Source organism: Stegodyphus dumicola, chromosome 9 (genome assembly GCF_044657685.1).
Source record: "Stegodyphus dumicola isolate Sdum_Otavi_A_Nest chromosome 9, ASM4465768v1".
In the NCBI taxonomy this organism is placed as follows: domain Eukaryota; kingdom Metazoa; phylum Arthropoda; class Arachnida; order Araneae; family Eresidae; genus Stegodyphus; species Stegodyphus dumicola.
Window position 1 is genome coordinate 124795323 of NC_140776.1, and position 27366 is coordinate 124822688.

Genomic DNA, 27366 nt, shown 5'->3' on the forward strand with positions numbered 1-27366 from the left:
GTCATTATTGCGTTCTACCTCCAGTGCAATGCGTTATCATCTGCGAGAGTGGACTCGTTGAAAATTTGTAATGCCAATAAAGGTTTTTTTTTTTCCTCTCTCCTCTCTCTCGAGTTGTGATTGATCCTGTACAATGTTCTTTGCAAATGTTTTACTCCGGCAGTTTTCTCCTTATGGCCCTATCACTTCTATGGACGCGCGTGCTTACCCTGGACAATTCCGAGAAACGAGATTCTAGTAGCACGGCTTTAAGCGGCAGGCTTCCGAGAAATGTTTCGTTTAGCTAGGAGGAACGTGTCCCGGCTACGAGCAATATTTTAAAACTTTTCCGAAAATGTTCCGGCTGGAGACGTGTTCCTCGAACGTTCAACCAATCAGACGAAAGACTTCTGAAGGATCACGGATAACTTTCAATATGGCGGTGGCTCTCACTGTGAAAACATGGACGGTGGAAATAGAGGCCGATTTAATTATTGCTGTTTTGTTGTAATAATATAACTGCCTGCGTCATTTTTAAAATGTTTATATATTCATTAAATATATAATCGTGGAAATTTCAGAGTTGATAGTATTTTACGACGTTCTTGCAGTTCGGATTTGTTTACAAATTGTTCATCACCAAAAGTTCGCCAACTTTGTCGTATTTCGTGCTGATCGTGTATTATCACTGTTATATAATAGAATTTTATTTTTTAAATTTAACTTGAATAATTTTTTAAAATCCGTTTGTATATGCGCGGCTTTTCTCCTAATTACTTATCTTTTAAATTGTTTATTGCATAATCAGTGACACATTTTAAACAGCATAAAAGATGCATAAAAAAAGAAAAGCATAGCTTACGTAATAATGAGAATACTCATTAAATTTGTCTGTTATTTTCTTGTTATTAATGAAATACTTTTTGGATCATAAATATATTAGAAACTATACTTTTATTCTATATGCTACATATTGAAACATTGGAAGTTTATGGATTTATTATTATGCATGATGAAAAACATTTGTATATACATTCATTAATATAAATCTTATTCATTACATTAATACTAATAAATATATATTAACAACTTCTAAACCATCGCATCTCTCTATCTGTATGTAAATATATGACTTATTAGATGTGTATATATATATATATGTATGTATGAATACAAAAATGAAGATTGGGAAAAAGTTTACTTGAAGTTACTTTTAATTCATATAACGATCATGTAATTGGCAGCAACTGTAGTCATCAGTTCTTTGCAAATTATTATGGATATGTAATAATCAGTTGAAAAATAAATGAGCAGCATTTGAGTACTCAAGAGTGTACACATTTTGTTATTGGTTTAATTCATAATTATATCATATGTATGATCTACGTAATATAAACATGACTAATAAATAATAAGAAATATAACAGCTGTGCATTTATAAGATTTGATTACATAAAACAGTGCACAACTGATTATCACCTTCATATCTGTTTACATTATGAATTGTACTTTCCAATTAAGTGCACGGGCCTATTAGTGGCCGAAGCGTCGTTGAACACTGGTAGTTCTGTCTCAGGTTAAAATGCCGCGAACGAGCTGGCTACATGGGCGTTTTCTTGGTTTTCTCCATTTGTAACTGGTATACGAGCCGGTTTAAAAAAATCTTCTACAAAGGGATCCCTCCTGTTGTTATCCCTCGAGGCTTTGCGGTAATCACATAAAACAAACTAAGCCCACCAGCGGCAGAGCGGTAAAGTCGCTGAACACTGGTAGTTCGGTCCGAGGTTCGAATCCCGCGAACGGGCTGGCTGCATGGGCGTTTTCGTGGTTTTCTCCATGTGTAACGTGTATACAAGCCAGTTTCCCTTAGAAAGTCCTCCACGAAGGCATCCCTTTCCTTAGGCAAATAGCCCTAGTGTGCTTTGCTGTAATCTCAATAAACCAAACCATAAAACAAACTCATGATGTGAACACCTAATTTCTAGAGTTGGTATAATTAATGTGTTTTAGGTATATTACCGAGTGTTCTATGGGACAGTAAACAACTCGCACATGTTTGATTGCTCATGTATTCATATGCTTAATTTGATCTTCATTTTGCTGAATAGTATCTGCTGGCTGTGAGGAAGTAAATATCAGCTATATAGGTTTTTGTCATAGAAGGTCTTTTTTTTTTTTTTTTTTTTTTTTTTTTTTTTTTTTTATCTGTTTGTTTAACAGTAATTATGAGCAGAACAGAAAATGCTTTCACCAGGTCAAAAATTTTCCAGTGAGCCATCAAATTTTCATTGAAATGCAGACAACAGAAAATACACATAAGCGATGTGTGATAAATAGACTTATTCAGCACACGTTTTTAAACTATTCTTAGTGTATACAGAATTTGGCTATTACTGATGTAATTGATTGCTATAACCAGAAGTGTGTTTATCTGTTATTTGAAGTGCCAGAGTGGAGATCAAAGTGATTAACTTGATAGCAATCTTTCTATTATCTTCCATTACTAACAATAAAGTTTAAAACGAAAAGCGTGTGAGCGATACAAAACAACAATAAGAAGCGAATGTCACTTGAAAGGAAATGTCACTTTCGCCAATCTGAGCGATAACTGGTTCTTGTTTGGCTTTCAGCCTGTTTACCCTGTTTCGCCTAAGGGCGTTTCTCAGAACTGTTGCTGCAAACGTTTTGTTCCGGCAACAAATATCGTATGTGATAAGGGTTTAAGTCTTCAAACTCTAAACTTTCATTACGGCAGGTTATCTCCTTACTATGGCATCGGTTACGTGCATCGGTTCAACACCATTTATAGTTTTGCAATTTGTTCAGGAAAACAGTGGTGTTGTCATTCGAAAATTTCGCAACTTTTTCACTGTGACCTTAATCGTGAGATCTGTGTTATTTTAAATCATTATAATCTCCAGCGCATATCTTCAAATAACAAAACCTGAAATTTCACTTCGATTGGTTGAGTGAATAAGCCGCGAGGGCTACTTATATATCGGGGGAGCTTTCTGTAACCATCAGGTATGTCTACGACCAACGGTTTCGTAATTAAAGGCAGTCTAAAGGATTTTGTGGACATGGTATTTATCATTTATAGTTGGCGCGAAAAGGAATTTACTCAGCTGTTCATTACCATATATTATGCTTGCAATTTCCTAAGAGCTACTTGCAAGCTGTGAATGTAAGGATTGTTGACGAGGTTAAGAATTGGGTCCGAATATAGCAAATTTCGTATTGAAACATAAGGTTTCCGAAGTCACCGAAGGTTCTTTCGGTCAATAGAAGCTTTTGAATGTTAGAAGCTGGTGTACAGAAGCTACGTTATTGAATTACCCTATAATTTCTCTTAACTGAATGGCATTATTAGACAATGAAAAGGCTTTTCATTCCAGTTTTAGTATACGTTTTGAAAAATAATCTATTGATTTCGAAGGCTATCAGACCCAAATCGCTCTTCCCCAGAGAGGTAGGGTGTTGAAAATAAATCAATAAAAAAGAAAATCGGAAAATAAATCAACAATTTTCTTTTTTAATTCTGAAAGCTTTCAGATTTTACATTACGCCTAAAGGGACCTTTTTTAGCGTTTTGTGTCTTAGCTTTTATTTATCAAATATCATTTTCTTTGCACTTGTTCGGGTAGAATTCTACATGTGGCTATAGGTGCCTTCGTTTTTCCGTAATGCGAAGGACATACATACATACGCAGAGATTCTTTACTATTTATTTTTTTTAAATAATATATGGCATAACATTAGTTGGCAGCAATTTGATACGACAAAAGGGGCACGGACAAAATGTGTGATTCGAGGATAATAATACCTACTAATAAACAATTCAGAAATTCTCGTCCAAAAAAAAATTAGGGTAATTTAAGATTTAATCTCTTTAACTGAATTTTCAATTATCTGAGGTGACTATTGTTTCAATTATCTCGAATAATCGAAATTTGGCTTTATTTAAGATATGTATGCTTCAATTCCAAATACTGGAATTTTTATTTTTGCTATAAGAAATAGGAAATGGCTCAAAAGGAAACGTGAAATTATCGCTTATAAGGTTAGCTCCAATGACGTCTCAATCAAAACAGCAGCTGCCATCAGTCAAACTAAGGGAATTCTCCTTCTATTCTCCTGTAAATCTTGCTTAAATGCTACCTAGTTTAAACTCTGGTGATGCTGACAGGTGAAGCCGAAGTAATAAGAAAGAACTATCATAAATATGTGTTATTTAAAATAAATCTTACCTGACTAACATGCATGAAGTTCCTGAAAATGAATCTATAGTATATGCCTCTGATTTAAAATTAGGCAAACAAGAAAACTTCCTGTAGCAGTGATTGTGAATCAAACTCTATCGATTTCGACTGAGATCGGATATAGGTTCCTCTTCTTCCCCCCCCCCCCCGAAAAAAAAATAATATGTTTGGAAAATGGTAATTTGTTTTCATTAAGTAAATATCTTCTTTACTTTTTATGTAACTATATTAATTATTCATTCTTTTTTAAATAATGCCATTAACTATCTAAATTTTCCATAATTAATGAGAATCCGGTCTTCTCTAATATTTTCTTCAGAATTCTATTTTAGTTTTTCACGTTTCATTACTATATTCCTCGACAGATGGCGCTTTGTTTATGTTTGCTTTACTACGCCTTTTTCTTCTCTTCTATCTGACTAACTAAATTATTTACAGTTACATCAACTTGAAGTTTGCAAATAAAGAGAATAACAAATAAAAATTCCGCTGCGTGTGGCCTTGTTTGCTAATGCAATAGTACTCTGATATTTACGAATCAATACATTAAAGTTTAAGAGTCTCATTCCTGACCTAACGCAACTTATATCACGTAACTACAACTATAAAATTAACTCACGAACAGTCAAGATACCTACCGGAAGAAAGTAGGATCCCCCCGTTCTAGCCGAGATATTCTATATGTAAACTTAGACCCTACTTTGTTACTTAAACACGACCTGTATTCAAAACTTTCTCGATCACGTTTCGAAAAGTACCAGTGTTGTACGTGGAAATGTACGTTCTAATAACACGGTTGTAATATATACTACTTAAGCATGTCATGTAAAACTCACTTGATAGCACATGCTGGAAACATATGAAAAGTACACTTGTATGTGAAGTTGTACGTCTTAAGATTACGGTTGTAACATGTAGCGCTTTAGCACATCATGTAAAACATTCTATATACATATAACACTATCGTAGAATGAACAACACAATCTCTGACGTGTTCTGAACGTGCTGGAGCTCCTTTGGTATAAATTACAATGGATTTGTTGCATGAGAAGAAACAATTTCGCATCACTAAAAGTTGGTTCAAAACGCGTAATAGTGCGATTTAACTTAGACTAGCAAAATGGCTACTAACAGAATACTAACTGGTAGAGCCGGGTAAGAGAAAGTAAAATTTCAAGTGTCGTTGCCAAAAATTCTACACTGGTTTCCAAAAATTAAGAAAAAATCGCAAAAATAGCAGTAACTCGTTCAAAAATAAGAAAATACGTTAAAATTTGAATATATTGTCAAATAAGACTTGCTGAGTAAACCTGCAATATGCAAATCAGAGGCACTGCAATCAAAATACGTCATCGGCGAGAAGTATAAAATTTTATGTTTCAGAGCAAGCCTGTAAATTTTGCTGTGATACTGAGATAAGAAATCTGATATAAACAAATTATAAAAATGACTTCCGGGCATCATTTGGCAGAACTGCGATGGAGAGCTATTTGGAAACTACGGGCAGGGCAAAATCCGACAGCTGTTTTCAGATGGTTAAATGTGAATCTATCTCTGGTTCAAAGACTTTAGAAACAATTTCTAACCACAGATTCAGCATCCAGGAGGTTCAGCCAAGGACGTGTGTGTATTTAATTATGGCAAAGCACACTAGGGCTATCTGCCTAAGGGGAGGGATGCCTTCGTGGAGGACTTTCTAAGGGAAACTGGCTCGTATACACGTTACACATGGGGAAAACCACGAAAACGCCCATGCAGCCGGCCCGTTCGCGGGATTCGAACCTCGGACCGAACTACCAGTGTTCAGCGACTTTACCGCTCGGCCGCTGGTGGGCTCAGCCAAGGACGACCAACCCTACAGTGAACGTTGACGACCAATATTTGCTGTTATGCGCAAGAAGGAATAAAATCTCAACTCAGATCCTCCTTGCTGCAGACTCTGGAAGGTCGGTGTCAACGTCAACCGTGCGTAAAAGGCTTAATGAAGGAGGTCTGTATACGAGGCGACCAGCCATTTGCGTGCCGCTCACATTGGATCAGAGAAGGAAACTTTTGAGATGGGCAAGTCAACATATCTACTGGACAGCTAATGCGTGCAAGGCTGTTCTCTTTACGGATGAGTCCTGGTTTAGTTTCCAAAGCGACAATAGGCGTTATTTGATTTGGAGAGAACTTGGAACCCGTTATCATCTATCAAACATCCGTGAAAGAGATGAATACAAAGGAGGCAGTATCCATGTTGGGGGTGGTATCACTTTGAATGGACGTACATACCTCCATGTCTTTCCACGTGGAATAATGAATCTCAGACCTATACAGATGACATCCTTAATGCTTATGTGCGCTCTCATACCACAGCAAACAATTTAGCGCATGGGATGGCCAGCTCGATTACCGGACCTAAATCCTACGAAGGGTGTTTGGGATGCTTTAGGAAGACATAGTTGCTCCCAATCTTCCTTTTCAAGCCCTTGCCACGCTTGCAAATGCTTTGCAAGGGCATTGACTACCACTTCCTACGGAACTGATAGACTGATAATTGAAAGAATCGCACATCGCTGTATGGGTTGCATTGCTGCTAGGGGAGTGCATACACCATATTGAAGGTAATTTTTCGATACCAAATTGACACATTCGACTTGTTCTTTTTATACATATGCACCATAATTTTCTGGAAATTTCTTTTCATGTTATTTTATACCTTATTATGTGTTGTACTCTGGATCAGTTTCATTAAATTCTGCACGTAACGTTTTAAGTAACCGTTATTTATGTGATTTTTTAATTGATGATAACCAGTGCATATTTAAAATATTCAAAACCCTTGCCTTAAATAGTCCTACTTCACATGCATCCTGGTCAGTGTTAACGAAAGGAGAAGCTTTGCAGAGATCCAAAGCATAAAAAGGGGTTAATTAACTTAAAATATACTCCACGAGAATGAAGTACCATTATTCTTGATCTATTTGTCTGCAAGATAAATACAGGGAGGCTTTGTTTGCAAAACTGTGCATACATTTCGAATATTGCGTTTAAAATAGGAAACCTCAGATTGGTCTTCAAAGGGATCAAATGTCAGAACAATATTAATGTTTAGTGAAGCAAATTATACGAAAACATTTTTCAACATTATTTTCATAATTAGAGAAATCCATAGGTTCTAAAGCAAAGGGAAAATTTCCACTTCTCCGAAGTGTTATTTTGACGCTGGATCGAAAATATTATTCCTGTATTCAGTTCCTAAGTCAATAGAGGAAACTCCTTCCTATAAGGACAAAAATGGTTTTGAAACTTTGCGTCCTGTAGCTGTTGATAGTTATGATGATGAGTTTTCCGTTAAATGTTGCTCACACTGATTTCTCAGACATTCAAACCATTGTAAAATAAATTTTATCTAACATGTCATTTTTAAGTAAATTTTTTCCTTCACATTCTGTCTCCTCCAACATCCGTCAGTGGAATGCTAGTTAAGCTGAAGTTAAAAAGCAAACGAAATTGTATTTTAGAAGAATGCTGTGTAACTAGACAATGTAGCTCTTTATCCTAAGACTTCCATCTATCTAAATTGTACATTTGGTGAGCGAATTGCAGCATTTGTTAGCGCGTATTAAAATCAACATCGCTGGAGACGAATTGATAAGTAAGATTAGATTTTGTGCTTTGTTGCTTTAAATATTCTAATTCCTGAAATTTCTCAAATGATGACAAGTACCTGTTACATTTTAGTTAAACTGTAGCGTTCTATGTGGCGACTTTTCTCGCTTGCCTTGCCTTATAGTAACATCAGAACACGTCCACGAAATTTATCATGACAAGGACAGCAGGATTACGTCTGTCGTTAGCATGAACCTTAGAAAGCTTATAGGTAATACTGCAACTTTGTAGGAGTTCTTTTCCGGTTTTTAGAAAACTCCGGAAGAAGGTCCAAGGGTTTCCAACCCTTCTTTCTCCACAACCAAACCACTCGACATGACGTTCACTTTGTGAGGTATTTTAAAAGCCCCCATCCCTAAAATTCATTAAACAAAACACATTATGCGTATATAATTACGAACCAGCACCTCCCATAGGCAGATGGGCTTTGTTTGTTTTGCCACGTACAAATAACCCAACGTAACCTTCTCCAGGATTCGAACCTGGACTTCACGATATAACAACCAGCAACGCTAACCACAGCTGGTACTATAAGGCGCAGTTTTAATAAAACTTTTAGTTAAGTTCAGGTGAATCAGGTGGATTCCCCCGAGGTTGGAATTTCAGAGTTTCAGTGGCGGGAATGCGGGTAGCTTTTTATTTAGCTGCTAAATATTTTCTTTTAGGTTATGAATATAAAAATTGGGTTAGGACACCACATGACTTATTTGTACACCTTACTGAATTATTCATATTTTTTGCTGCATTTAAACTTCTTTGCTAGAATTATTCTAACTTAATTAACCGATTCCGCGAGGTAAGTTGAAAATGACAACGAAAATTGAAATTTTTTTAAAATTAAATATTCCGATCAAGTTTTATTGTACGGGTGTCAAACTTCTCGCATTTCTATTTTTTCATAACGAGTATAAATCTTTCCCATATATAAGTATAGGAACGAGAAATAGCATTAAATGTTAAATTTCGTTATTTCTCCGGAATTGATTTTTTAAATTTGAAATTGCCAAAATAGGAATGTTTTTGTCATTTAAAATGTTTCTGGTTTTGGAAGTATATTTTACGACCAACGATTACAAAAAAAGAGGAAGTAAGAATTTTTTAAAATTTATTTTGGAATGTTTTTGGAATTTCTGAATTTTTGAAAATGAATGGAGTAGTTTGATATATATATATATACGAGTATATAATATATATATATGTATAGGTACGTTTGATATTGCCAATTACAATGAAAAAGAGAGTTGCACAAATAGATATAACAAGTCCAAATACAAAATTTAAACTTTCTACGGCTTTTCAGTTATGCGAGATATATTCGTTCGTCTGTACGTACATTAGTCACTTGAAATCCTTTTGCAATTCGTTTTGGAATCAAAAGTCATTTATTCTGTCTGTATGTACAGATATCACGCAAACAAATCGTCAAAATGGATTCGGTACATGTCAAAACGGATATTTCCTTTGAAATCTGAAACTCAAAACTTTTCGCGATTACAATACTTTCTTTACATTGTACAAGGAAATAAAAACTACTTTTATTCAATTTGATATTTATCATCATTTTCTAGACTTCTTGCTGTTTAATTTATAAAAGACATTTAAAAGTTATCTAAATCTAAATAAATGCGTACGTAAGTTTTCGAGGCTTGAAAAGCGTGGGAAAGGGGCAATGATCTCCTAGCAACGCTGAAAGGGCTGCATGGTACAAGACAGGTTGAAAACCATTGTATTTTCTAAGTGCTATCGAAGTTTAGTTAGACTTCTAGTTAACACAAAGGCAGAAACCATCAGAACAAGGTTAGGTTAAACAGGCTTACGCGGTGGATTAATTAAAACTCTTATCACTTGAAAACACAACTCAATATTTATATTCACATTACGGTTAAGCGAATTCCCATGTTGATTCAGAGAGATTTTTGTGTCCCATCTATTCGTGCAGTTCTGAATTCAAACTTAAGTCACGTATGTTTGGAGAGTCAGCCACAAGAGAGTGAAAATAATCAATTATTTGGCTTTTGACATCCAGTACTATAATTTTCAGTTCTGCGAGAGTATAATTGCAACTCACGTGTACTTCTTTTTGTAGCGTTTCTCCATCTTAAGAAAGATTTCCTCTAATGGACGACTGGAGATGATTACTCACGCGTCGTGTTTTGTGACATTTGGAAGAAACGCATTTTCCACATCTTTTATTTTACTTTCGGGGAAAAGAACTACAGCTTCTGCTTGAATTACTGCACCTTCGATATCTCCCGCCCGCCAGCCACCAGAAAAAATTAATTATTTCTGTCGGTGTACGAAGAACCCATATTTTCCTTTTCATTCTGGCGAATTATTATTTGTTTATTCGTTTGGATTTGCGAAGTTAACATTTCGTGATTTAAATTTGGTTTAAGCGATCATGCGTAAATTTAATATCAAAAGAAAATATTTTCGTTGTAGAGGTATCTTCACTTTCAAAGAAAAGTAACCTTTAACTTTAAAGCCAAATGAGAATTAATAAACGCGAAAGAGAAAACGACGTTATTTCAGAAATGAAAATAGAATATTGACCTTTTGAATGCTAGGAAAGGATATTTCGTGCATTGCTTAAAACTATGCTAAGAGAAGTGTACCAATCGAAATGAAATTTCAGGTATTGTTACTTGAAGATATGAGCTCGAAAATGTGAGGATTTAAAACAAGGAGCTCTCACCATTAAGATTACAGTGAAAACAATTCGAAATTTTCGAACGACAGTACACTTTTTCCTGAGCAAATTGATCAGCGCATTGAAAAACCACAAATAGCACTGGAACGACGTACGTATGATGAAAATTGCCGATGGGGAATTTTGAACATGCCCACCTTCGCAGACGATAACACATTGCACTGGAGATAGTTGACAATAATCACGAACGTACCATCGCAGGAGGATTTGTATACCTTCACGTTCATTACAGCTTTCATTTCTGACAGATTTCGTGTATTTGAGGGACACACCTTAGATTTCAGATAATCTCAGATCCAGAAATCCATCGACGTGAAATCCGGGGATAGCAGTGGTCTCGAAACTGGAAATTTCGGTCAGTTGTTATTATAATTCGCGTAATGTCTACCCAGATTTTGGACATTATTTGGATACCTGAAAAACATATTGAACTTTATAAGTTAAAAAGACAAAAAATTGTATTAACAGGAGTGAGTCTTAGAGCACATTGGTAACTTGGGATGATTATTGGAGCATAAAAAAACTTAACCCCTACTGCGACGTTAAAATCTGAATCCTTTCAGATTTTGTTTCTTTCTTTTCCTGTTTTGTTTCATTTCTCCAATTTGATGGAGCCAGGAATGACCCAATGATGTGCCTTAAGTCCATGGGGAACCTCCGGTGCAAAGTTAATGTCTGAAATCTTTAAAATGTTTCTCTTTCCTTTTTTCTTGCTTTTTATTTAGTTATTTTTACTTCCTCATACGAAGAAAAGGAAGCATTGTAATCGTCAAAACTTTTATTTATCAAATTTCAACGTAAATATTCAATTTAACCGTTCCTGAATCCATTTTGACTAGTTCCTTGGGTGGCGTCTGTACGTGCGGAGAGAATAAAGGACTTCTACAAAACGGATTTTAGAACGTATTAAAGCTGGATTAAAAATAAATTGTTTCGTGATGTTTCTACGTACAAACGTACGTATGTATGTCTCATAACTCAAAACGATTAACCATAGAATGTTAAAATTTTGTATATGGGACTTTTATAATACCTAGATGTGTCTCCTGGTTTTATTTCAATCTGCAAAAGTGTATATATATATATATATATATATATATATATACTACAATCTGAGCTACAATCAGTTTCTGTTGTAAAATTTGAGGAGTAACACGTCATCAGTGTACAGCTTTGTCCTTAACGCTATCTTGCCGCCCGAGAAATTCTCTGCTAATGAATAACCTCAATTTCAAGTGCAATATAAATTGGAAAAATAGATATAGGTTGGTAAGCTTGCAACTATGAGTCACTGTTAGTGGTCTTAGGTGTACCTTGCAGCTTATGATTAGAATAAAGTAGATACTGTAAGTAGAAAAAATTTAAGGTTAGGTTATGCTGCTTGAATATGGAAAACCCACGAGGGCTATTTGCCTAAAAAGAGAAATGCCGTAGTGGATAACGTTCTGAAGGAAAGTCACGTTATACATGAGGAAATCACGACAACTACCATGCAATCAGCGTGTCTGCCTGGAGTTTAACACATGACTCGGAAAAATGAGGTCGAAAATGATCGTTTTTCCGAGATTTAATTAACACCTCTGATTTTATATAATATATATATATATATATATATATATATATATATATATTGTCGAGTTTTTCCGGGATTCACAAAAGAATTGTAGAAAGTTTGGTGACGCTAGCTATAGTAGTGAATGAGTTATTAGCGAACAAACAAACACACAAAATTTCTTTTTTATATATATATATAGATAAATTGGTTTTCGTATCTCATAAAATTAGTGCTGTAGATATACATATTTATATTACTAACGTTACACCTATTATTGTAAAACATGTACACTAATTTACATTTTTGGTATTACTCTGTATTTACGTCATACTGTACAACTATTAAAATTACATAACATCACTTAAAAAATAACGCTAGCATAGTAAGTTAGGTGTATATTTGATATTAGCACAAAAAAGTTATTAGTCTTTAAACACGATTTTGCGTTATTTCACTTTAATACGTTATTTCGCTTTGCATTTGATTCTGTTGTCAACGTAACGTAACACGTGCGATATTATTCTTTCATATTTAATCTATATGTTATTTATTATAAAACTAAACCATTTAAAAGTAAAAGATTCAGTTCTTAAGAAAATTGCTTTTTTTTTTAATTTTTTTTTTTTTTTTTTTTTTTAATTTTTGAATGTCAGTTAAATAAAAATTCATGATACATCTAACTGAAAACTTTCAATATTTTTATAGAATAACATTACGTACTTTTCATGTTTTTAAACGTACAGAAGATATAGCATATTCATCTAATATCTTATAAATTGTTTCTCTCTTCCACCAGAACCATCTTTATCGATATCTTCTAGTGATTAACCGTATTACACTTTGAAAGAACGCTTTTGGGTGATCATTTAAATTTGAACCCTTTGAGATATTTTTAGGTATTGTTTTCCGTTAATCCCATTTTTGTGCTATATTTCTAGCAGCATTACATAATGTTTGTGTCGTATTGTATTGCTTTTATTGTTACAGTACATAGATGTGTTTATTTTTAAAACATATAAAAAGAATGTGGTAAATTGAAATAACAGCAATTAAATAATGAAGGCTCTCTATATCTGTATGTATGTATGTTTCTCGCAATGAGGAAAAACAATAGCCACCAAGTTCTAAATATACATAGTCCTTCACCCGAACACAAGCACCAGTAAGCCGAATTATATATATGTTTTTATTTATTTCGTACAAATTTAACTAAGTTTGATTAAGACACTTATCGATTTGATAGCGAGCAGTGGCAATAAAGCAAACTTATCTCTGCAAGCCAGACTAAGGTATTTGTCTTTCAATTTTAATCAACAAATGCGACTTTCTGTTTCCGCTGCGCGAAAAACGAATAATCTTATCTTCCACGCGCCAGCGTATTGTCACTCAGTAAAGGGTAAAATATGTATAGCTTTCTGATCTGCTACTGATTAACAAGCCAATCAATTTTAAAGCAATAAATATACTTTTTAAGAATATTTTTTCTACATTTTAGTACGACAGATTTAAAAAATAAATGGATTTAAATCATGAGATGTCTAATTAGAATGAAATAACACTAATTGTAAATCATTATATATGTTTTTATTTTGCGATGATTATTTTAGACGGATGGCAACACAAGCGGTTAGTAATATACTAATATATATAATTATTACCGTTAGACATATCCAAAACAAATGCAGATTCAAAATGAAATAATAGTAATAAGCATTAACAATATCATCATACACAAGTAACACAAGGTGATACACAAGTAACACAATAATATCAGGAATTGCAATATAATAATAGTAATATACGGTAGTAGCAGTAATGTAAAGTAATTTATGTATAATAAATGTACGTAGTAGTGTGAGTAACTGTAAAAGCTATGGATTAATGACATCAATATTAGACAATGTCAGCAAAATGCTATAATAAATTAAACGTGAAACTTGCATTGCATGAATTCAACCGTTAGAGAGCTCCAAGCAGAAGAAAAGTGGGAGGTAACATCATAATTCATGTTATAATGCAAACGTAGTCGAAGCATCTTTGGACTATTCAACAAAATGCCGAATTTGAGCACACTTTTTTTTTTTTATGAGAAACATATCCCTGGCATGCCCAAACTACCTACCTCTTCTCGGACCTCTCTGTTCACCCCTAGCAATATGGCTCTAAGGGTTCATCGTTTACAAAAAATTTAAGTCTTACGGACATATGTGTCTGTAAGGTTTTTTTTTTTTCTAGATCCTTACCGCGTGTCTTCGTGCCTGGCGAAGACATTGCTATTTTGCATGTCTCCTATTTTAATAAACCTATTGACTGTGTAACTCAACGCTAAATACCAAAACGGGCGTTCTTGAAATACGTCCAGAAGTACCAGAAATGTTGTAGCAAGTGCGTGTAACCCAAAGGTTGTTGTTTCGTAGTTTAATTAGCAATAGTGTTTTACCATTTAAAACAAAATTCCTGCAAACATTCGCTGTAAATTTATTGAACAAATTACACGCTTCTCTGTAAACTAATTGAACATATTGCATGTGTTCATTACATGCATTCATTACGTTCATTAATGTTATAACCACCCGCTTGCGAGACCAACCGCCTGAAATATTTATCATAAAAACGAAAACATATATGATGATTTCAATGGGTCTAGAAAGTTTAACAATTGATGTTAATCAATAACAGACAGATTAAATTTCGAAACAAAAATAAAATATCTTATGCCTTACCAAAAGGAAACACACTGGCACACAATGGTGCACTTATCGAATAGCAATACACTGGTTTGGTGAAGATAAAAATATTATTGAATGCCAACATTTCTTTTAAATTACTGAACTTAACAATCAAAATTTCGTCAAGATCTCACAAAAAAAAAAAAAAATAATAATAAATAAATAAATGTTAAAAAATTCGTGCTTCGAAGTGCACTTGATTGGACTATGTGCGTTCAATAATTAGTGGCTCTAGGTGTCGCCGTTTTCTCCTTTTTTGACTTAATTTCTCCGCTTTTTTTTTGACTAATTTTATCGTCCAAAAATCGAGAGGAGAAAATTATGCCAGTAATTTAACGTCTGTAGGACGTGGTCACAGTGAGAACGTAACAAATGAAATTTATAGGAAATCTACATTCCAGTAGGAACACATAGTTACAGTAACATTACAATATCTGGTACCTCCATTCCTACTTTCCTGTATCTTGAATCTCAACCGTTTGATTGTTGCCTCTGCTACACCACAGGCCTCAGATCCTCCATAAATAACTAGAGAAGGTAAATGTGCAACCGACTTGTCGAAATCCTAGACTAAATGCCTGCTCGTGTTTGTTTCTCTATGATGAGTCATTTCTTAAACCGGCATAACGTTCAACAGTTAGAAGGGAAAGATTCGGCAAGTCCAAAACAATGACTATAAGAAATAATCTGTTCTAAAATTAAGGACTACTCGTTCTCTGAACGCACTAAGGGAGGGGAAAATAACGCAATTATTTTTAAAATTTTCATAACGCGGGACTGAAAAGCTACGAACGGAAATAGGCTAGAAAATATGGCATCCGTACATAGGTATATATTCCTCATTATTAAAACAATATCTTCATTTTAGAATGAGTTATTTATACTTGGAAGTATTCAGGTACATGATTTGTTTTGCTAATACCCTACTGAAAGAATGACGATTACTCAAAATATCGAAGTAAATGTTCTCAAAATGCGTAGATAATTAGCAAACCTAATTACTAAATCTTTAGAACTGGACATTTTAGGAAACGGGAAACCTAATACAGAGCGAGTTTAAAGCTCCAAGTTTTTGTTATTTAATTGCTAAGCAATTAAAGTAGTTTAGAATTTGTGGTAATTAAAATGTCTTTTATATTTAATCATTAGGATATGTTGTTCTGCAAAGAAGAATTTTATTCATATTGGCTTCCTATTATCAAATCATTCCAAGTAAAATGCAACAAAAATAGGATATTCGTGATTGCTAGAGAAAAGTTCCTTTTTAAGAAAAAGCTTTATGAATATTAACTAATAAATCATTCTTATTTATGCCTGAATACGTTAAATGAAGTATATTTTGAAATATGAAGCTGTCTTTTGCTTTTGAAAAAAAAAAAAAATAACGATAAATAGTGCAGTTAAATTTTAATTGGATTCTTTGAGTAGAGTGTAAAAATAAAATGCACTAACGCTTCGTTTATTTCCTTCAAACTCTTAACAACAAGAAATATATCTTAGCGTAATATAGTGACTTTTGAAGAATTTATAACACCTGACACATACTTAATGTCAATCTATGAGTTACTTGGAAAAAATCAAAAACTCATCACATACATATATATATATACAGAGTGAGAAAGAAACAAAGATAGATATTATATTGCAAATGAGCATTATAAGTAGTATAAAAATAAAAATAAATTAATAATAAAAAATATTCAGAAATCTGAACTGTTCAAATTTTAACGCTCGCACAGAAGGGCTTTTCTAAATATGGTTTATCAGTACAGGATATCGATACAGATAGCCAAAGTGGAATAGCGAAACATTTCATAGGATATTAGATGAATTTGCATTTAGACTATCATAGGCAACTTTTATACCCTTTGCATGTTTAAAAAGCTAAAAATAAGAAATGTAATTCTATAAAAATATCCAGTGTGTTTAATTCGATGTATCATGAACTGGATTCAATTCTATTTAAATCAATCAAATTGAAAAATAAAAAATACTATTCTTAATAATTGTATCTGTTGCTTTTAAATAGTTTATAAGATATTTTCTCCCTCCTTTCCGCATACTTTCGTGGTATAATGGGAAGCACAATCGACGCGTATTCGAGAGATTCAGGGTTGGGTTCTCGGAAAGGGCCCTTTTTTCATATTTCCTGCTTCAAAAAGTAGAAGAAAAAAAAAAGAACTAATGACTCTACAAGTTTAGTTTGATAATTAATAACTAATAAATTATGGATGAAGGAATAATATCTTACGTTTTCCGAATGGCTCGAATGAAATGTGAAAGAACGAAAAATTGTGTTTTGAGACTAACAGCCAATCTGAGCCAAAAGAATAAAAGAATGTGAAAGGATTGAAATTCTATCGTCCCACCAGACAGTTTATATCCAGGCCTTTTATGCGCTGCTGATTACCACAGGTTATCAGTCTATCAGTCTGCTTTTGCATTTGTAGGGTTTCCTTTAGTTCAACTAACACATTACTCAAATTTTTGTTATCTTTCCTGAACTCCTCAATTTCCCCTCTCATTTCCTCGCCAGGATGTAAATTTAAAGTTAAGTGAAGTTTCAGAGCGTGTTTTTGCTCCAGTGCACGTTTCGTTTCTGACCTTCCTGTTACGCTGATATGCTCTTTGGCCATTTCCAACAGGCATAATGCCTGTTAAGTTTCTCGAGTCAACCTAGATTAGCCTAACTTAAAGTGTTAGACGAGCACTACTCTGTTTTAGATTTAGTTTTATTGCATTAGAAATTCTTAGTTTCTGCCGCAAGTTGTCGGTGTTATGTAAAGCACGAAGTATGTGCCTTTCTGTTCATAGTTGGTATTAATAAAGGGTTATTTTTGCCCTCCTTCTGTGCTGTGGTATTACTTCACGCCCTGTGCGAGAAGTCGCCAGGTTCATTTGTAGGATCTAGTTTAGTTCATGTGGAAAAGGAGAGATAGATCCTATACACTCACTCCTGCTAACTTTTTTTTAGTCCAAAGGGGCTTTGTTCCTGAAAAACTATTGTTTTCTTCGTAAGATGGCTCACAAACCTTTCGTTTTTTATTATTAACGGTTTGCATGTTAGACATTATTTATTAAACTTCACGCGCTTCGCAATTAAGCTTCATAAGCAAAAAAACAACGTATCTTTAGAATTGCAAATAAAATGCTAAGTGTTGTCATCCATTTTTTTTATATTCGCTATATTATTTTTTAAAAAATAGCCGATTGTGCGACCAGCCACCTAAAATAGCTTTCATAAGAAATAAAAAGTATATAATGATTTAATGAGTCTAGCTGGTGCAATTTCATAAAAATATTGTATATTTCTACTTACATATCTCATTTAAATGCCTTTTATTTACATCAGTCATATTAAAAAGTAAAAAAAAATATTCCTAAGGATCGTACTTTTTGCTTTTAAATTACTTAGTTTTTTTACTCGAAAAACTACAAGATTAAATTTGAAAGTTAAATATGTTAGGCTTTACTGAATGGCAACAACCTCGGTATGGAAGATAATAGTATTTTCTTTTCGGCAGTGACAATCCATTGCTTAAAAATAGCCGAATTTGTTAATTAAAATTTGACAGGCAAATATAAGTATCTTACATTTTTCCTACTGGCAACAATCTCACCCGCTGGTGATAAAAATGTTAATGCTCGCTTTCAAATTGCTGAGTTTTTTAATAAAAAATTCCTTTAAATTGTACAAAATATGAAATAAATAAAAAAATTTAAATATAGAATTCGGGCTTCCATGTTCATACGGCCGGGTGGACGATTAGGTGCATTCAAAGTTTGGTAGTTCTATTCGTTTTCCCACAATGCGAGGAACATGCGCAAGTTCTTCAGTACATAATTTTTCAAATGTAACACAGAGCGATAACATTTGATTGTAACAATTGGAAAAGCGAATCGGATAAAAAGTGAGTTTCGAGACTAATGTCATCCCTGGTGCTAACAAGAAAAAAGAAAAGAGAAAGAGAGAGAAAAAAGGGGAGAGAAGATTTATTTTAACTTAAACTGAAGGAAACAGTTTAAGTTCTGAATCAGTATCGGTTGAAAAAACAAGAAATATAAAAATACAGTCCTTTATATTGTAGTAATAATACCTGAATAAAGAATGAGGGAAAAAATGGCTTACCTCCAAAATATGAAAAATTCATGAAACTTCCGTTACCTTCGAAACGTGCGATTCCCAAATCGAAAGGTAAATATTTTACTGAATTTCGAAAAGAATTTTAGTTTTACAAGTACTCGAAATGGGATTTTGATGTACATTTAAGTGAAAAGTATTCCTTTTAATACTTCTGCTTCATGTTAAGTGGAACACATGAAGACTTCAACGGGGTTTGCATCAGTTCTTAAAAACGATACTTTTTAATATTTTAAAAGCTGAAAAATGTTCTTGAAATTTAAAAGGTACTTTTCATTAATGCATTTTGCAAGCTTCATTAAGGTAGGGACGGGCGTCTAATCAGATTATGGTCAGATCAATATGTCAGAATTAAATAATGCATATCTCAGTGTTGTTTCTTTACCCCCTTTCCGATCCAATTACATTTCAGTTCTTTATTTAACTCTATTTCATTTATTCCTTAGTCGGAGGGAAAATGTGAGCATCAAAAAGACATAACTATGTTTTAGTCTAGAAAATACTAAGATCTGTATGTTACCCGTATATTTTCAACACGACGAATTAACCTTGTCTACTTATTCCTAAATAAAATCTCCAGAATGATATTAAGTCATAACTAAGTAGTTATTTTAAGTTCTAAATTTAGTTAATTTAAATTCCTATGTCTTTAAATCATTACTAAGTAATTATTTTAGATTTTAGATTTGATTATTTTGAATTTTTATATCATTAAGTCATTATAAAGCAGTTATTTTAAACTCCTAAAATTATCTTAAATTTCTGTGTCATTTAATCATTGCTACGTACTTATTTTTAATTCTAAATTTAATTATTTTTAATTTCTATGTCATTTAGTCATTGATAACTAGGTATTTCAAAATCTAAATTTAATTTAGTTTCTATGTCATTAAATCAATGCTAAGCAATTAATTAAAATTTTTTATATTATTTTATTAATTTTTTATTTCAGAACTAATCAATTATTTTAAATTCTAAATAAAATTTTTATAATGTCAAAAACTTATTTTAGAATATTAACTACGTAGCAAAAACATTTCGTGAGGATGATCTTCACAAGATGAAACACTTTGAAAGTCAGTCAGTATTTTCGAGAACATAAATAAACATCGGTACTGAACATCATCTCTTTAAGAATACCCCCTCCGCAGAGGAACAAAATCATCTCGAACTGTGAGAAATCCTCCTAGAGAAAGTTTTCACTGTATTTACAACAAACATACATGCACTGCCATAAAAAATATATGCTATGCAAATATGTATATAGTCTCTTTGCGACTGCCCTCGTAAGGCGATCATCTTTAAACGGGAACAGTATTTCACAGTATATAAATATCAGAAACTGATCATCACCTCTCTACAGCTCAGAAGACAAAAAATCAGGGGGGGTTAACTTAAGTTATTTGAATATGGAAAAGTACCCATCGACGATCCACCTAAGAGAAGGGATGCCTTCGTGGAGGCCTTTCTACCGGAAATGGTTTCGTATTCAATTTACGACTAGGAAAAACCACGAAAAACAATCCTGCAGCCAGCCATGGGTTTGAAATAACGGTATTGATTTTTCTTAGCCATTCGGCCACCGATCTAGTCCACTTAGAGTTAGTACATTGCATATTCTTTTTTTTTTTTTTTTTTCAGTAAAAACAATAGTTTTAAAAATTCAGTACCTTTCAATAAGTATTGGAAAGTGAATGAATTATAATATAAAATCCCAATAATAATAATAACAATAATGACAGTAACAAAAATACCAATTTAAACACTTTTGTAACATCATTAACAAAAATCCTAATTATTAAAATAATATCCAATTAAAAGCATAAATATTATTAATGAAGCATTTACATTCCTAATTAGAAGCATCAAGTAAATTATTGATTAGAAATTTTTGAGAATTGATTACTGCATAGTTTAACTGGTTAAAGTGCTTTACTGCAGCATAAAGATCCTAGATTCGATTCCAGTCATATCGGATTTGTATTACTGTATTTCCGCGTCTATTTTTTTCCCTTTTTACTTCACTGTACGAAGTAAAAAATGTTGTGGCATCCGCGGAACCACTCAACGCTGGCCGAATGTGAAGGTATCGGAATTCTGTAACGCTAGCGCAAAAGAACTCCAATGTGCCAGGTTCAAGAGTTCTGACTCAAATTTGCCAGCATTGAACGGGTTCGCAGCCGCCACATACCCTCCTCCAGCATCTGTATGCTAATGAGAAGGGGTGACTTGTCGCGTTTTGTGCCCATTGCGTTGATGTATTTGATCTTTGCGCTAGTGGACTGTCTTCAGCTTCACTGGTTGGACTTAACTAGTTAGGCTCGTCGAACACTTGAGCAACACGGCGCGGTAGGTGACGTAAGTGACCTAGTTCATCAATTTTTCCCCAGATGGGTGGTTGGAGAAGGTGCGTCTGAGCACCTGAGTTGGAGAAGGTGCGTCAGATGGGTGGCTGGAGAAGGTTCTGTCGCGTCTGAGCCACCACAGCGGTCCCCATTCAACGTGACAAAAACAAATGAAAAGCACTCATGTAAAAGCTACCATTGGCTATCACAATATAACTTTTTTAAAAAGAAATCTACATTCCAATAAAAATATATGGCAATATGAATATTACAATATCTGAATATGGCAATATGAATATTACAATATATTGAGATGACGTAAAGGCTCAGATGTACCTCACATGAATGAATCTTGATCGCAGTTCCCAAGAGGGGCATCGGGAAAAGAAAGGAGAAGAATGAGATCAAAGGACCCGGACGTAGATTAAACATCAGCAGTATATAAGGTTGCAATGAATTAGAAAGTAAATAATAGAAGTACGGTGAAATCCCATATTTGGAAGATTTTTAAGTGCGAGAACACCTGCCACATCTGAGAAGTTCTCACAAAATGCGTTTCAAATAATAAGTGCAAGAGAAAATAAAAGAGATGAAATGCTAATATAAAAATTAAAATAAAATATTAATATCTGTAATAAAAAATAAAAGAAATCAATGGAATACAGTTTACCAATAAATGTGCCAGCTCTCATGGCAAAACTCTGTAGAATAGAGGAAAGGGTGAATTATGGGAATGTTTTTAAAATTTTCAGAACCTTGTGCTAAAATGCTACGGAGGAGGGGAAATACACGAAGAAATAATGTATATCTTTCGTAGGCGCAGTGGATTCACACATAATCAGTTCATTTTATGTTTTATATTCAATGAATGGTTCGTACATAATTAATTTCTTTGACTAATGGATAGTGAATAATTATATTAATTCATTTCTTTGACTATTGAATAGTAAAATAATACTAAATGTTAAATTTAAAAGGAATAACTTATATTATTTATAAACACGTAAGGAGCTTAAAATATATTTAATATAGTAAAAAATATGAGCTTTATGATGATCATTATAAACTGATCTATTATTTTCTACAATTGCAATTCTTTTGTTTAAAATTGGTAAATCAGTTATTCGAAAAAATATGCATAAAATGGATACGGAATCTAACAACTATTTGCTTAACTTATTGTTTTATATTTACAAATAGTAATGTTCTGATGTATTTTAATGGTTACCAAAATCCGGAGTCTAATGCAGCATAGTCGCCGTGTTTGAAACCTTAAAAACAGAGACATTTTCGCGAGAAAAACGGAGAAACCGAGGGTCCCGCCGCGAGATGCTCTTCCTTAACTTCGGGGAGGAAACAGAGGTCCAACCTAAAAATATGAATGGGATACAATTGAAATTCTTTGGTCCAAACTTTTTGAGGCTCTGGCAATCATTCTTCCGTAACATACATAAACAAGACAACAACCGAGAGATTTGAGACGATGCTCGACGGCACCACTTCAGAGAACTACAAACTGACTTTAATTCCTTTTACAGTGCATGGTTCGGACTACTAACCTATTTGTAATTCAATTCTGATGCAAAATATATTAGACTTTAATTGCATATTTTAAATGTTATGTTCTATGAATACTTTAATTTTACATTTTGTTGTTGTTGTCTTGTTTTTGCGCTTTTACACCGAGAAAATCCCGAGTAGCGAAGGAAAATTTTTACTTATGGAAATACATTTAAATAGAACGAAAAAAAATTAATAATTATGCACATAATATTTGAATAAATGTACTCCGTAATGTGTTATATGCTGAAATAAGGAGAATTAAAAACAGATAGTAAGCGATCAAATATTGCTTGAATCTTCATATAAAAATTTTCAAATGTCTACAGTAGATTAATACAACTCGGTATAAATGAAATTTAATATAGAAAATTTAGTAAGATAAATAAAACGTAATAAGAATATACAATTCAAATCATATGAAATTTAATAAGGAAAATTTAATAAGATCAATAAGATATCATAAAAGAACGCAGATCAAAATAAAAATGGAATTTAATAAGACTAAGGCCAATAAAATGTTGTAGGAGAAAAGTCCCCTTCAGATGAAATAAAGTTTAATAAACAAACTTATTCTGAAAATCATTAGAGATGAGAAAATGGAATTCGCCTAATTTAAGTTTAATTAATTCAATAAAATTCATTAATTGCTTGGAGGCATTTTGCTTCATAAAGGATAAAAATTAAAAAAACGGGGGGATAACGTATCTACCCGAGAGAATGTGAGGAATAATCGGAAGAGTTGTCATTAATGATATAATTATTCTTCATTCTCCTTCGTAAAACAACAGTAAAGGAGATACCGCGTTTCCCAATGCAGGAAAATTATTCGCATGCCTAGGCGCATGACACCACAAATTTAATCGGACTTTAGTCGTCGGTCAATCAATGATATCCACCACTGAAAAAGACTTAAATTCCACCCCCTACCGAGAAAGTAATTTAAAAACAGTAAGCACTTACCGAAAACAAGTATAAGTAGGTCAGAAATGGCCAGCGAAAATAAATAATAGTTCGTCGGCGTCTGGAAGTGAGAATTTCGGGCGATGACCAAGCAAACGATGAAATTTCCGATGCAGCCACTGATAAAAATGAGCGCGTACACCACAGTTATGGGTAACACGATAGAAGTGGGCATGTTCTGAGGCCCCAGGTGCATCTCTAAATATTCCCATATTGTTGTGTTGGTGCTTCCACTGACGTTCTCCATATTGTATACCGGAAATCACTGTAGCAATATAGTGGTTAGTTAAAACATAAAAGAGAATCCTTGATGCACAACACCATGCTTAGTTTTAACCCCAAGAAATACTTCTCGGATTTGTTCATTAGATTAAAGCATTGATGTTTACAAATCTGACTTAATTGCTTAATTTTTTTTACAATGAAAGATGAATACAATTCAAAGTAAACGTGTCCTGTATTTTGTGTTGGTTTTATGCAGGCTGGTTACGAATTACAAATAACTATCGACTCAGTTACAGTTAAAAAATGATTCAAAATCAGAAGTAAAGTTCTACAGTATTGTCTGAAGTGCTGATGAAAGCAGTTCACCTCTTAGGATATTAAGACGCAATGCTTTAATATCCGACTGGAACTCCAAACGATCATCTCCAGCGGGAGAGAGTTAGCTGCCTTCAGTGTTTCAATCCAAACTAAGCCGCCTCAGAAAAGTGCAGTTCGCAGCCTCCTAACCGAGCGTCTCTTTACTGGATGTTTAAGTTCACGTGACTTGTCGACTAACCAATGAGAAAAGACGGCAGGCGAGATGTCGGAGAGGAACAGCGACGGCTAGATGAAAGAAACAGTTTTGCTTTGCTTCCAACTAGCGATGGTAATGCTTCGTTTGTTTCTGGAGAAAACGTCGGACGACTTAAGGAAGAGGGCGATCTTGCCCAATAGATGAGTCATCCATCACTCAGTCGCCCGACAGAAGAGTGACACTCACTTTTCGCCTTCCCTAAGGAATTCTCGCCGCTCTAATTACTAAAACCTATCAACAAAATAGAAAAGAAACGCTAAAATAAACGTAGGTTTATTTTTATTTGGTTTAACCACAGAATACGATGCTCTCACGACTTACGTCAACAACAAAACGAAAATAAACTATGTTTAAGTGTACTGTGTGTTATACTAACCACCTTAAAGTATTTATTATAAAAAAGAAAAATATGCAATAATTTTAATGAGTCAAGCCAGTGGCGTAGCTAGAGCTTTAGCCACCTGGGGCGGTTCCTGAATTTTCCGCCCTTCTTGATATACAAACAAATAACTAAAAATGGTCAAAATAATATGTAGGGAAATAAATTCAAATTTTAAGTTTATTTTTGACGAAATATTTTAATTCCAACATTTTAAGATTATATTATTTTGATTTTTTTTTCCTCTCAAAACCGTCGATGGTATCGTAAAGGTCTATTTGATTGCTCCAGTTGGTGTAATGTAAACAGTATAGAAAGCTTCCCTAAATACAAAGCAAACATATATAGTTCTTAAATACATCTTAAAAATAAACAAAATAAATATTCGTAATTCTAAAATATTTTCTAAATAATTTTTATTTACAAAATTCTTCTCACAATCAGCAGCACTTAAGCAATTACGAGGAAAGTTCACAGTAGTATTACAATACTTGGAATTTTGTTTCCGCCCTTCTTGATTGTTATTTTAAAATAAACCGTAAAAATTGAAAAGGTCCGCCCTTCCATATCCCTATTTCGCTTTCCCAGCAATAACTTAAATAAAACTCTTCTTTATTCTTCTCCCATCCTTTTAACGAGTAATTGTTCATTATTAATGCACCGTGATCCTATTTTTGTTAATATTCATAATTTTCATTCAAAATTTTAAGTTTAATAAAAAAAAAGGTGTAACAAAAGTATTTAGCTGTCAGACTGCTTCCTCCATGCCCTTCTATCAATGCTACTGAGTTCAGCTGAGATGATTTCACGGCTGCAATTAGTAATTAATCTTCATTATTAAATAACACTTGTGGTCTTTCCCCCGAATATACACAAGAATTTTTTTCGATATTTCGTTTTAAATTGTTTCATAATTAGTGCAAATTTATAGCATTCCTTATTAACAAACTGAGCAATCGACAATCACTATATTCCCATTCTTCACAACGTAATATATTAATGTTTAAAATTTAATAAAAAACTCGGTTTTTAAAATGAATCTGTTGCAACTCAGTAAAGCGCAAGCTATTGTTTTTTTTTTTTTTTTTTAATTTAATAAAAGAACTTTGGTTTAAAAGAAATTGTTGCCACTGCCCAGATAAACTATTTTTATCTCCCATGCACCACAGAGTTACCGACATAGCGAAAAATAAGATACTTCATTTTTTTTTTTTTTTTTTTTTTTTTTTTTTTTTTTTTTTCAAATTTAATGTGTCCTTTACTGATTTATTAATAAAGCGATTTAAAACCAATATTTCTAGATTTATTTAATATTATTAATTTTTATTAACTATCAATTATATTACAGCTACAGAACTTTATATTTGTAATTAATAATTACTAGTGTAACTAGGGAAATTACACTAGCTGGAGCAATTAAAAACATCTTCACGCAAAAGGGAAGTGAAATCAAAGATGAAAAACTGCATTTATTGCTTTTAAATCATTTAGATTGTTAACAATAACAAACAGATTAAATTTGAAACAAAAATTAAATGTCTAACGCTTTTCCGAATGACAACACACCGGAGCACGCGATATAAGAATATTTTATTTCGGGCAGTGGCAACACGTTTCTTATAAATCCCTGAGCATTTTAATTAAAACTGGAAGAGTAATATCCAAATGGTAACACACTGCTTTTAAATTATAGAGCTTGTTAAAAAGAATTTCTTAAGGTTCCCCTAAAATCAATATATATTGTAAAAGTAAGTGTACACAATGTGAGAGCCGCTAAAGCCCAGAAATGAGTCCCGGTACGATCAAGGGAGTTATATGGGGTGCTAGCCCTTTATGTTCCTTTTATGAAGAAGGTTTCCGTTTTTTACCTTACAGGCGCGTTTTTGAAAATATGAGGGTTGAAAGTTTTGCCCTCTAGAAATTTCTAGAACAATCCAGAACATTTGAGAGAATTCCACAACATTCCCGAATATTCTGGAATGTTATGGAATGTTCGGGGATAGTCTGGAAGATTCGAGAACATCCCAGATAATTGTGAAACATACCAGAACACGCTCGAATCTTGCAGAACGTTCTGGATCATTGCGGACCATTTGAAGCCTTTTTTGTATGGGTGGGGCTATCCATTGGTAGGCGTATATAAAGAGAGATCCGTCGTGGGTTCGAACGTCAGTTTCTTAGCAATGAAGTGTGCACAGTGAAGCAAACAGTGAAATGTGAGTAATGAAAATGATACAGTGACTGAATATAAATCGAAAATAAAGTTCGTAAAATGTACTTAGTGAATTTCTTA

The 27366-nt window shown here is 33.4% G+C and overlaps 1 protein-coding gene across 1 annotated transcript in view; it reads right to left on the reverse strand.

Moving 5' to 3' along the window:
- LOC118204434 (neuropeptides capa receptor-like) overlaps window positions 1-24605 on the reverse strand; it is a 324528-nt gene extending 299923 nt beyond the window's left edge. The window contains exon 1 of the mRNA XM_085824053.1: window positions 23896-24605. Within this exon, the coding sequence (XP_085680179.1) occupies window positions 23896-24142 (247 nt within the window). The 5' untranslated portion in view covers window positions 24143-24605. The remainder of the gene's footprint in view (window positions 1-23895) is intronic.
- Window positions 24606-27366: the final 2761 nt, after the last annotated feature.